Below are 13,290 nucleotides of genomic sequence, written 5' to 3'. Positions count from 1 at the left end.
CTCCACATGAGAAAACTTTATTGATAATGTTTTTTTTTTCTTTTCATCTCTATAGACAATGTGGAGCCTGAGCTGCTGCACACTTACAGCCGGATCGACCCATACGACACTTTGATCCTGTGTGTGCGTGTGGCCGTCCTCACTGCTGTGACGCTGACCGTCCCTATTGTGCTGTTCCCTGTAAGTCTGTGGTTGGTTTTTCTCCCCCTCGCTAAATATCTTATCGTGGTATTATCACCTCACTGATCCTCCTCCCTCTGTGTCTGTCTGCAGGTACGCAGAGCCATCCAGCAGATGTTGTTCCCCACCAAGTCTTTCAACTGGCTGCGTCACATTGCCATCGCTGTCATTCTTCTCACCCTCATCAACATGCTGGTTATATTTGCTCCCAACATTCTGGGCATCTTTGGCATCATTGGTTAGTACAGCGCCATGGCAGACCCCCCAAATACATCATCACGTCGATACACTTAAAAGTTGTGGACAAGCAGCCAACACACTATCATATATCAAACTTGATTAACATTATTATTTATCCACTCTGTGTAGGTTAAATTCAGCATATGATGTTGTCATGGTTTACTCATTCTGTCTGTTTACAGACTGAACCTCCTGTCTGACGTGTCTGACACAAAAAAACATTAAAAGCAAAAGTAAAAAAAACGGGACCAGCGCGTGTTTGCTCTCAGACAAACAGACGACCTGAGTCAATATTATTGTTGAGCTCTGTCATCAGATCGGCGGTCATGTTTTCACAGGTTACAGATGAAAGTTGAAAACATTTTGGTCAAAGGGCCGCCGAGTTTACCTTCAGAGCAACAGACTTTGCTTTTGCGGAACATGTAGTAGTCGAGTACATGTGTGGGAGGACACGCAAATCCCTCTTAAAGAACACATAACATGAAGATGAGATGAGATGACCCAATTTATGGAGCTGTTCACTAAAAACCATTGTATATTTTTAGGACTCACAATCCAGGAATCAATCTGCTGTTATTTGAGTTGAAACACACAAAACAATCAAAAACAAACAACAACACCAAAGCATGAATTATAGTATAATTCTAATAGCTAATTCAAGACATATTTTGGGGTATGGTGGTCACAATTAACATATTAAGAGCAAAGTAAAAAGGAGCTACAAGTCAAGACTCTTAAATAAAAACTGATATTTACAATATTTACACATAAAAAGAAAAGAGCTGTAACATTGTGCAAAATATTGCCCAACCAGACAGTATTAAGATTAACATCCGGTTAGTAATGGAGACTTCACGTTAGTGTAAAACACAGTAGTGTGTTTGCCAGACGACTTATTGACACTCAGCATATTGCAAACTGTGCTGATTCCATGACAATGCAATGATTATGCAAGAGGAAATATAGATGTAGTTACAAATAAACTAATAACTGCAATTGGAAAATATAATGCAATTCTATAGAAAATGGTTAACAAATAAAACAAGCAAACAAACATAAAAGTACTCCTCTTTAAAGGTCTTTGCTTAAAATTACAATAAAGTGTCCTTAAACTTACATGTTGCCAGGGCTGGGCTATATGGTCTTAAGATAATATTGCAATACTTTAGGCTATATTCGCTACACAATATAAATATTATTTTGATGAAATCCCCTTAGAAGCACTTGATAGATGCCAGGACTGGGCAACAAAGTCAAATCGCGAAAAATTTTAGACCAAATACCTTTATATTGATGGTGCAACAGTATTATAGGAATGACAATGAGATTTTTGATAAACAATCATCAGTAATGTGAATAACATGACCAAGCGGGTAACGGCAGGTATGAGAACATATAGAACAGTCTGGTAGGTTCAGAAAATGACATCACTTTGCTGTAATTCTGCCCTTAAAACCAGGAAAAGACATCACTTATGCCACATCAACAACCAAACCCAGACACGCTTGTATTAAACGGTACTCGTCACCCTGATCAGTAGATCAGCAGAAGTGTCGAGCGGTCACATAAATATATCTTTGAGATTGGGGTTGGTCAACTTTATGCCACTGCCTTCAATAAAACTTTTTTAACCAGCCTTTCCTCTTCCTCCTTACAGGTGCTACGTCGGCTCCCTGCCTCATCTTCATCTTCCCTGCCGTCTTTTACATCCGCATTGTTCCCAAAGATGATGAACCCATGAGCTCTACCCCTAAGATACTGGTGAGCCCGCCAAGCCTGTCTTTATGCTGATTCCCTGACTACCACAGGCTTTCACCACGGTGTATATTTGGACATCGTTAATTAACCGCCTGTCTTCTTTCCATCAGGCTGCCTGTTTTGCTGCTTTGGGCGTCTCCTTCATGGTGATGAGTCTGAGCTTCATAATAATTGACTGGACAACAGGAGGCGGTCTCGCTGCAGGAGCCCACTAGATGCTGCTTCAGTGTGTGTGAGAGAGAGTGTGTGTGTGTGTGTGAACTTTGGAAAGGGGGGGAAACCAACTGGTCAGCGTGATGGGGAACACTATCACTTATCAATGGGAACACACTACAGGGCTGCTCAGCACCGGGCCTGGGCTTTGTAATAGTACACAGTATAACATGTTGATACTGATCAAGTTAAATTAACTTTTGACTGTAACTTAACACATATCTGAACAAAACCCTTTCACACTGTAACAATGTTCTATATTTCAATTTTAACGCAGTGCAATAGTAATTTTTATGAATGATCGGGAGTGAACAGGGTCTGTTTGAGTGCGACTGAGTCGATCCATGATGGTGACATGGTCCTTTGCCTTGTCGCATCCTCTTGATTTACACACAAACAACTGCAGCTGGTACTGTACAGAAACAGAAGACGCGATTGTCTGAGAAACTGTTAAGTTACTCTCTTACAAAAAATATTAATTATTTTCGTCGAGACGCACAGAAGGGGACGGTCAGATGATCTAATCCTGAACCAGCAGCACACTGTACAGTTCACAGCAGTGTCATATAAGACAAATGGGCCTTAGAGAGCTGGCGACATTTCATTTCATGATCTATCAACTGCCAGAGATGTTACGTCTAAGCTTATGTTCCAGATCAGCTAACTTTATTTCAGAAAACCCTGGTGCCTTTTAAGTATTTGAAACAGCACACAAACGTACAGAAAAAACAGGAATATATATTTATTTAGCTACAATATTTTTAATTTCAAATGGACTATATTTAACTACTGTATATGATGAAGTTAATGATCCAGATACATCACGTGTAATGTCAGTTTTTGTCTTAGCTGGTATAAACAATGGAAGGTGTTACGACTGATAATATTTCAGATGCTTGATAAAATATCATGCCTAAATGTAGGGATCTGATTCCTCTCCAAGCACATAAGCCAAACTGTGACCTTGAATATTAACTGAGTACAGTGTAAGTTTACCCCGACAGTTCCCCTTTAAGTTTAGCTCATGAACCTCATGAATTTCTGATATCCTCTAAAATTTCTCAGTGTGTTAAATTCAAACATTGCTGTATGTTTTAACACATGATTGAAGTTTTATGATGGCTACATGCCCATTAAACGGAAATTAAAACTCATCTCGCTAACTTAAAGCTGCTTTAAGTGAAATATTTGTAATAAAACAAGTGTTAAATAGCTCGATATTCCAACAGTAATCCCTGCTGTAGAGTGTTTGTTAGTAACCCATGACTCTCCTAGCCCTGCTCATGCAATAAAGGGGAAAGACATTCTCTGGTATCCCTGCCAATTTGATCCAAGCAGGACAGAGAACTCCATAAAGAGGCGGTCCTGTCATCTCATGAACGCTGAGAGTGCAGGATCCTCCTGTTTGCTGCTATGCGTGGTGATTACTGCGGCGTGTTTATGTGACAGCGTAAAGAGGAGGGAGGGGATTGCTAACTGCAAAATGGACAGGAAGTTAGACAAAGCAACAACAACGCTTACAGCTGCTTTAAATTAAATTAATAGCTTGACATTCGGAATTGGGAATAACCTTTAGTGACTTTCTTGCAGAGTGAAGGATGAGAGGATGGATCCCACACTCATATTTGTGTGTCATTTGCAGCTATAGCCAGGAGATGGTTATCTTAGCTTAGCCTAACTTAGTTAGCATAAAACCGGAAGCAGGAAACAGCTACCAAGGTGTCAAAACATGGCCTACCAGCACCTGTAACACTCATTGGTTAACATTTTATATCATGTTTATTAAACCCGTAATCTCACAACCAGCAGAGAAAAATATGGTATAAAGCCACGCAGATAGTTTTGATCACCCATGTTTTGCGGTACATGAAAAGAAAAATATGGACACCTCAGCACTGCACATATCTCAAAACCTGTGCAGATAAAACCAAATGCCATCCTTTTAGAAAATTAGTTTTATTTTTTATAATCTGGGTGAACCTGCAAAAGCTCTGTGGGTTTGAACAATACCACGTCAAGCAACATGAATTTATAGAGATAAACCTGCTGGTGGGTGCGCCAGAGTTTAACAAGTTAATTTTTGATTAATTTGAAGATGTATTATGCTTTTTTTCTGATTCTGTCGTAACGTCTTTGCGGTACTGGTTTGTAGTATTTTGATCTGCTCTCACCCTCGGTGACTATATAGACTTGAGGCTAATGTTTTGCATGCTGTCACGTCTGTTCCGTCCTGTAGTCGATGTAGTGAACCGCACAGATTTTTTTCCTGCTGACATTGTCGTACATATAGTAGATAATTATTTTAATACTTGGCATCCTATCGTGAAGTGTACTCAAGTCCCAGTCTGTGCTATAGTTATTATAGTGTTATATTTGTATTATGAAGGCCCTTGTTAGAAGACGCTACATGAAATGATGTTTCAAATATTACTGTTGTGTATTCTGTCAGTGATGACGCTTTAATTTTGAGCTTAATTTGGAAATGTGTTCCAGTAGTTCTTGAGTAGGTGAACTCTGTGTCCCACAATAGCACTGACAACCTGCATGTAAGTTAATTTTGTTTTTTTATTATTACAGATCGCAGGAGCGTTTCATTATATAGAAAATATAGAGATCACTAATGAACAAGTTTAAAAACAGCACAATTTTTTAAACTGGGAAAAACTCAGAGAAATGTTATAACAAATATTTGCTGCTTTTACCCAAAGATGGTTTTATATTTAATCGTAACTCTCAGGCTTCTGAAAAAAGTCCTGCGTAAATCATCACTTCTCTCATTTTATTTATATATTTACTCTATTTTGTGTTTGTTTAGCCATTCATGATTGTTTCTCTGATTTCTACAGCTAAATTATGAACAACAGCAGAGGAAATATTTAGTGCACATATTCGCCTCTGTCCCTCGCTTTTCCACATGTATTTGCAGTGGTTGCCGTGGTGTTAAAAAATTAAGGTTTAGTTTTGTCATTGTGTATCTTCGCTTTATTGTAAGGGATCATGCCAAAATAACAACTGACTACCTACTGCTTTGAAATGCCTTCAGCTTTTAAACAGGTACCACAGTTTTAATACCAGACTCAGTATATCAAATATGCATTTTTCATGTACCTAAAACAAATCTGTGTGATATTTTATTATAGCTGTTGTTCAAGACGTAAATCTATGGAAATGACAGGACTATAAAATTATAATAAGGTATATGGATTTTGGTGAATAAGACGTGGCTTTATATAAATAATGTATATAAATGTAAACCTTTTATATTTGTGATGCATATTTACAGTAGCTTGTAAAGTGTAAATAGCAGGGACAGTTTTAGTTTGGCAATAAAATAATTGTAGATGTTTTTACATTGTGTTGTCATTATTTTTCCTTAACCGAGGCAAGTTTTGATTATAGCAGCGCACATTTGTGTTACTGTTTTTATGTGCTACTGAACAAAGCAGAAAGCCTAGCATTTGTTTTTTGTTTGTGTTGCCATCAATTTGTCTGTCATTTAATGTTTTTTTAATAGACATTTACAGACACACACACACACACACACACACACATTTGTGTACATGTTTTAAAAGAAGAGTTTATCTATTCCTGCTCAGTGCTCTTATCGTTTCTGTCAAGGCTAAACTGTGTTTACAAAAAAAACACCAAACTCATACTTTAGGTCATTGCAATCCCTCGCTGCTGCCCTTGTTAGGTCGACATACTGCAAATGCAAAAATAGCAGACAGGACACACAGGCTTCTGTGTTTCTACACCTCAGGTACTTTAATCAGATTTTTTCTGATACACTTCAGCCCTCATGTGAGAGCAAATTAAAGACACCTTTAGTGTCTCAGAGGAAGAACGTCACAGCACGTGAGCAACAGTTTAATGGCTTGTTAGATGTGAATTAGCAGTTAACATTTTGTATCTTATATTCACACAAGATTTTAGTTTCTATTAGTATCTTTCTGTCTGTTACTAATAAAAAAACACAAGTTGACTGGGAATCAGTGTAGCTTAAAGGAAAAGTTGACCCAAAATTTAAAAAATCAATTAAGTCAGGTGAAGTTTCTCAGTCCACAAAACATTTCTGGGAGCTTCACAGCAAAACATCGTAGCATTCGCCTAAACAACTGAAGTAGATAGTGACTTGTTTTTTAAATGTAAAAAGGAAAACTACAAGAAACAATTAAAACTTTAAACAGGTCCATGCATCTTGTCTGGTGTAATAAAAGTCTCTTGAAGCCCCAAAATCCCAAATTAATCTGAAAATATGCAATCTACACCCTTTTTAATACAAAATCGTCACTGTAGCTTCCATGCTAAAAGCGTTAGCGCGGGCTCCATCTGATATCAGAGGTGTAAATGACAGTGTTTCAAATCAGTTTGGCATCTGACAGCTTCCATAGACGTGAATTACACTGGTTGAGTTGTATAGAGCCATTTTTTAAATATGTACGTCCCAGTCTAGTTCATCTTTTTAAAGGGGATGCTGCATCACCGTTCTGCTGTGAAACTCCAAAAATGTTCTGTGGACTGTGAAATATCCCCTGAACTGAACTGAGTGAATTATTTTTTTGGGGTGTACTTTAAGATTTTTTTTTTAACTTGTATCTTATTTTGTATCTTATATTCACACACGATTTTAGTTTCTATCAGTATCTTTCTGTCTTTTACTAATAAAAAAAAAACATAAGTTGTCTGGGAATCAGTGTAGCTTAAAGGAAAAGTTGACCCAAAATTTAAAAAATCAATTAAGTCAGGTGAAGTTTCACAGTCCACAAAACATAAGATACAAAAGCTGAATGTCCATTTATTTATGATTATTTATTATTTTACTTTCTGAATAACTTCGTGTGTCATCAGTTTATTTAATTATTGTTCTTCTTTTTATATTATTTTATAATTATTACATATCACTCTTCATGACTCTACAGAACATGCAGCTCAGTAACTGCCAGATATCAGAGGAAACATCTCTTCGTGGCCACGTGGGGGCGCTGTCCTCCACCTCTTCTCTCAGCCTGAGTAGAGTATGTGCCCTGCTATTTCACAAACATGTGACACAAAGGCCCTGTAGACGTTTCCACACTCCCTCCTTCAGCCTTGCAAAGAGAAACCCTCTCCTGCACCCTCCGGTCAGTCAGAGTTCGGGTGTGACTGCTGTGCGTCGTTGTGTTTGTCGCGTGAGAGGCCGCGTCCACGAGAGGCGCAGAGGACTGACGCTGGCACAGCGCCCACTGCAGTCTGCGCACCGCACTCCGCACGTCACGCCTCGCCGCCTCCCACTTTAATTGGCTCCGCGCGCGCCCTACAGCGGAGGGCTCACCTGTTTTAATTGGACAGTCGCTACAAGTTGCCCGAGTGACGTCGACGACACTTCCAAGGCGTCGTCGGGACATCTGATTTCAACCGAGGAGCGTAATTTTGGGAAGCGGACGAGGACTGCAGCCACAGCAGCAGCAGCAGCAGCAGATCACCAGGCCGACGAGACTAAGTGAGGAGCGAGCACAGGCATCTGAGCCTGTGGATGGATGCAGGACAGAGAAATGGACCAGCGGTAACAGCCTGAGATTAAACAAAAAAAAAACAAAAAATCAGAAAACAAATGATTCGGGCGCATCCGCGTCATCGTTGAGCCTCTAGCTGCACAGGAGAGCGCGGACACTGACTTTCTTCCACAACTCCAGAATCGGTTGTTCCATCCTCTTGTTCTCGGCGCAGGCTGGCGCGTTGACACCATCCGAACTGAAGCCTCGTTTTTGCGCTGCGCCCCTGCGTTTCGGAGCCATGGGTTGTACGGTGAGCGCCGAGGATAAGGCTGCGGCGGAGAGGTCAAAGATGATTGACAAAAACCTCCGAGAGGACGGAGAGAAGGCGGCCAGAGAAGTGAAACTGCTCCTGTTGGGTAGGTCACAGCTGCTGCTGGTGCTTAGAGTCTATCATGAGAAACATCTCCACACTCAAACATGATCTGGTTATTAACTCCACATGATGCAACACGGGCAAGAGTTGGGAATTAAAGACAAAACAAAGTTTGGACTTGACCAAGCATTAAGTCGTTACTCGAGCCACAACACGGTGCCATCAAAACCACCCGCGGAGTTCCTCCAACCAGTCAAGACTGGGCCAAATGATTTCAGCTACAGCTCAGAAAACAGGTCATTATAGTCCTACTGAGACGCAGTCTGTAGCTGAGCCATTACTCAACCCATGTGTCCATATACTTAGAGATAAGTCAGATATCATCCTGTCAACATGCTGCACAGCCTCTCAGAGCCCCGGAGCTGGCGCTTTGCCCAGAAAGCTTAATTCAATTTATCAAACCTGAGCGTGGACCTGCAGACAGCTAAACATTAACAGGGTCACACTTCAGCACCGCTCTCTTAAACACACATCAGTCCACTCCTGCACAGACACACAGCAAAAAAAAAAACCGAAAAACTATTCCTGTGTGTCTGCTGACAGCAGGTGAATAAAGCAAGTTTTTATTAAATAGAATATGGAAGCTCTACTTCTTCTCAGACACACACACACACACACACACGCACACACACACACACAAACACACGCACACACTTCCTCCCACTCACTACCACATTCTCACTTCCTCTCTTATCTGAATCAGCCGTAGTGGTTTGCTGTCATCCGGCTTTTGATTTGTTTTTCTTCTTCTCAGCGTTTACATTTGTGTGTGTGTGTGTGTGTGTGTGTGTGTGTGTGCCGGAGGGGTGGGCTGGTGTGGGTGCAGCTGGACGGGTGTCCTCTTGCTTTTGACAAGCTGGAATCCAGGCGACAGGATGGCTACTTGTTAAGTTTTGAGGAGCCTGCAGATGTGAAAATCCAGATATGTTTCGACTGCACTCATTAAACGATCAGCCCGAGAAAAGAACGGCCATTAATGATAGAGTGTTTTCATCCTTCAGTTGCAGCCTTCAGCTAAACTGTTTGTGAGAGACAATGTACAAAAGAGCCTCAGGCATTGTTTTCTATCTGAAGACCAACATCTCTCCCAGTGTAAATGTGTGTGTATGTCCTCTCATTAAATGTGAGCATTTCCTACAGTGGCATAAAGCATATGCCGGATGCACCTGTAATATACTGATGGGCCCTCTGATGAATGGTTTCTAATCTTTTGATGGTCTTGACGCGCTCAGTCTGCTCTGTCTTCCTACACGGAAGCACACTTCTACATGAGACAAGTATCTCGTCTCATCTAACGCATGTTCAGCACAGTGGAGCTGGGGCGGTGACAGTTGAATGAGGCGACGGTTGACGATCACAGCGAGCGGATGGAGTAAAAATAGCAGCGCCGTTTTTTGCCTAGAGAAGGTGGAGGTAACAGGGTTCCAGAAGCAGGTGTTTTTTTTTTCTTTATGGAGGAAATCTCGACATGTCAAATTCAACGTGTCTTCTGTCGTGAATCGGCCTGCTATTAGTACGTTAACATCACAAACATGTTAAGTGAATTTCTAAAAATTTTTTGTCAGAATACACAAGTTTCTTAAAGCAGTGCTTTGTCTAAATTGGGATTTTGTGTGATTTGCCCCCCCTCACAGTTTCTGAGTGTGAGATTGCTGTCGCAAATACCAGGGCTGTAACAATTTGTGGAGAACATAGTGCAGAAACAAGTGATGGAGACACCATTCATCCTGTTACAAGACACTGAACCATCAACATGATTCTGAAGCTGTTATCGTAAAGAGGCACAACAAGTTGTGGACAAGAAATTCAAACTCAGAATTTTTTTATATTTACCACAATAATGAGGTAATTATACAAACTTAAATATGTATCTTTTCCATAACTGAATAAACAAGCTGTTCTAAGAGGTGAATTAGGTTTGGAGCCAGACAGGTGGCAGGATCCGCCATATATAGACAGTGTAAAACAGTATGAAAATGTGTCCTTTAAAGTCAGTTTGTTTCTGCAGATCTTTCTCTTGTGATTAAAGTGTATTCCTCAAAACAACATACTGCACCTTCAAGGCTATACGAGCTACATAATGTTGCTTTAAAACTAGTTTTGTAGAAATAGATTCCCCTTTTGGTCATATGTGTGAGTAAGCTAACAACGTTTTTCAAGTTTTAAAGCTATTAAAACCATGCTAGCTTACCTGCAAGTAGCTATCAAAGCTACAGCTTTAAAGGATTAGTTCAGCCAAATATTTAAATTCAGTCACTATCCACTCACACCCATGTCGATGTAAAGTCAGGTGAAGTTTTGTCATTTACAAAACATATGTGGAGCTTCGGGGCAAAACAGAGTTGCTCCATTCTCCTAAAAAAAATGAAATGGCACCACACAGCTGGCCTGGTGTGATCAAAGTCTCCAGAAGCCCTGAGATCCCAAATTGATTTGAACAGACTTCGCTTACACCCTCATCACACGGTGTGCTTGTGCACCCACTTTACATGGTGTTGGTGCCAATGCTTTTACCTCAGCTGCTACAGTGAAGATTTCAGCTTAAAAAGGGGTCAATTCAGTTGAAAACTGATTGTCAAATAATTATGAAAATCAACAATCGAACAATGCAAATTCACCCAGATTACCTCGTAGATACGAGGTACAAAGCTGACCAACATTTTATTGAGCTTCTTCCAGACATAAAGAGCTTTCACATGTCCTCTAAGTGAACGTGTTGATACTTTAAGCCATATTTTTAGCTTGGAAAAAAACCCGAAAAACTTCACAGGTCAAAAGAAACTTGTCTCTCGCCAGTCTGAGTGTTGCAAGAAATCTGATTGCGCCATGTTGCACCATTCTCTGTGTAACCGACGGACTGGATGGCACGCCTTTATCAGTGCTGGAACCAGGAACAAAAACTTGTGTACAAATTTGTGATGCAACATCTCAGGAAGTGAGGGTCATCAGTCCTTGATATTGTAGACATTTATAGGCAAACATCCTATAGACATTGATGAAACATCAATAGTTTCCAGTGGTCAGTAATGTTATATTATGATGTAGGATGAAGCCGATCTTAATACCTTGTAAGTAATCTATTTAAAGGTGACTTTTTGGGCACACATGAGTCATTGTCTAATAAAGAAATTAGAAAAAAGCTTTGTAAATTCCATATTTTCGTGTTTTGCTTTCGTAGTCTTCCATGATAGAATGCTCATACTTAATGATAGTGAAATATTGTAGTGGCATCTTCACTATGCACTGGATTTTAAGCCTTTGATGCAAGATATGGACCAAGATATTATTTTTTAAGTAAGTTCCCAACCTGTAGTTTATGTACACCTGAGGGTAAAGGCTAAGACATAATAAACAAAGATGGGTGATTGAATTCTTCTTCTTCTTCTTTTTAAAGATAAAAATCTGACAAGACAGTTTTAACTTCCCTGTCGTAGATTTTAACCCAAACATTGAGAATCTGCTTTTATTTAATTTTTCTTTTTTTTTTTGGAACTTCCTTTGAACTCCCCTTAAATAAGCCTCCACTGCAGCTTATCTCTAATTCCCACCCGAGGCAGACGACGATAATAATAGTGCTTCACAGACATGACTCACTTCTCATGACTGAGGGAAGGGCTCAGGGTGAGACTGTCCACCCAGAGATGACAACTTCACAACTGCCCACAAACTGAAATAATACGCTTCTGTTCTGTTAGTCATGTCTCTGCAGAATACCACTAAGTACTCGATGAACGCGTGTGTGTGCGTTTATGTGCTGATAGAGCAAGAAATGGCTCCTCGCTGCAGTCACACACACAGTTTCTACTTCAATTCAGTTTTTGCACCCTCACAGAGTAATGTAAAACAGAGCTATTGTTTTGGTTTTTCTGTGTAATGAAAACGGACAACGTCCAATAAACCCCCCCCCCCCCCCCCGATAAAGATTGTCTTTGGTAGTGGCATGATAGAGTGACCTCTAGTCACAGAATATCAGAGGAGATTTAGGGATTTTTTTTTTAATGAGGTGTCTTGGCTTCGGGTCACAGTGGACTAATGAGCAGAGGCACCGCACATCTATCAGGCTCTGCGTGTGTGTGTGTGTGTGTGAGAGAGAGAAAGTGAGGTCTGTGAATGAGATGATGTGCATCTATATAAAGCAGAATGTACGTGAGTCTGTGCTCGATATAGTGGTAAGTTCTGAGTATTTCCTGAGGCAGGATGGTGGTTTATGACCTCCTTTGAGAGTGCTGGTGTTTTTCACGACTCACAATTTATAGCGAACATTTAGAAAGAATTAAATGACAATGTTGCTGTCAGATTGATGTGAATTTTACAGAAAACAATTCCCTCCTGCTTATTGGGTCCACTGCAGCCTCTCCCTCGCATTGGGTAGAAAGCCTTTTTTGTCCATTTTTTTGTTTTTTAAACCACAAAGTGACAAAGATGTCAATATATACTGCATCCTAGTGTTTATATACACTGTATGTACATTATACTTACAAGTTTGTGTCTTAATTTACATGTTAATGTTTTAAAACGGAAGAAGAGATACATACAGAAGATAGATATTGTTAAATAGTCTCATTAACATCTTAGATGGAAACAAAGTTATTCATCCTTAATAATCATTTCTAGTCACTAGGCGGCAGACAAACTCCAAAACACGCATGGCAGACACACACCCGTCATATTATACCAATGTTTCCCACACATAAACTTTACTTGGGTGGTGTCCAAATATATTTGGTGACCCGTTTTACCAGTTTACACTTTTATTTGTTTTTATCCTACTGAGGGAACGGCACAGCCCACAATCGATTAGCTAGTGGACAATCTGCCCAAACTCATATCACATCCCTCCTGTAATCTAATGATTGTGACGTGACCTCTGCTATTTAATGTCGGCCCACTTATGCCGTTGTTTTACACAAACTTCTCCTGTTAATCGTGATGTCGTTGAGGTGCAAGTTGGCTTAGATCAGCTAACAAGACCCGTAGATAGAATAAAATATA

The 13,290-nt window shown here is 40.1% G+C and overlaps 2 protein-coding genes across 3 annotated transcripts in view; both read left to right on the top strand.

Moving 5' to 3' along the window:
- Positions 1–5,741, top strand: part of slc38a3b (solute carrier family 38 member 3b) — a 29,802-nt gene extending 24,061 nt beyond the window's left edge. For both annotated transcript variants that reach the window (XM_030419789.1, XM_030419788.1), the window contains 4 exons: positions 56–180; positions 274–418; positions 2,078–2,181; positions 2,289–5,741. In XM_030419789.1, coding sequence (XP_030275649.1) covers positions 56–180; positions 274–418; positions 2,078–2,181; positions 2,289–2,393 — 479 coding nt within the window. In that variant the 3' untranslated portion in view covers positions 2,394–5,741. The remainder of the gene's footprint in view (positions 1–55; positions 181–273; positions 419–2,077; positions 2,182–2,288) is intronic.
- A 1,706-nt stretch (positions 5,742–7,447) lies between these two features.
- The window catches only part of LOC115583474 (guanine nucleotide-binding protein G(i) subunit alpha-2), a 43,253-nt gene continuing 37,410 nt past the window's right edge, over positions 7,448–13,290 (top strand). The window contains exon 1 of the mRNA XM_030420356.1: positions 7,448–8,281. Within this exon, the coding sequence (XP_030276216.1) occupies positions 8,164–8,281 (118 nt within the window). The 5' untranslated portion in view covers positions 7,448–8,163. The remainder of the gene's footprint in view (positions 8,282–13,290) is intronic.

The sequence above is a fragment of the Sparus aurata genome, chromosome 6 (genome assembly GCF_900880675.1).
Source record: "Sparus aurata chromosome 6, fSpaAur1.1, whole genome shotgun sequence".
Lineage (NCBI taxonomy): Eukaryota > Metazoa > Chordata > Actinopteri > Spariformes > Sparidae > Sparus > Sparus aurata.
This window is presented reverse-complemented; position numbering and strand designations above follow the sequence as displayed.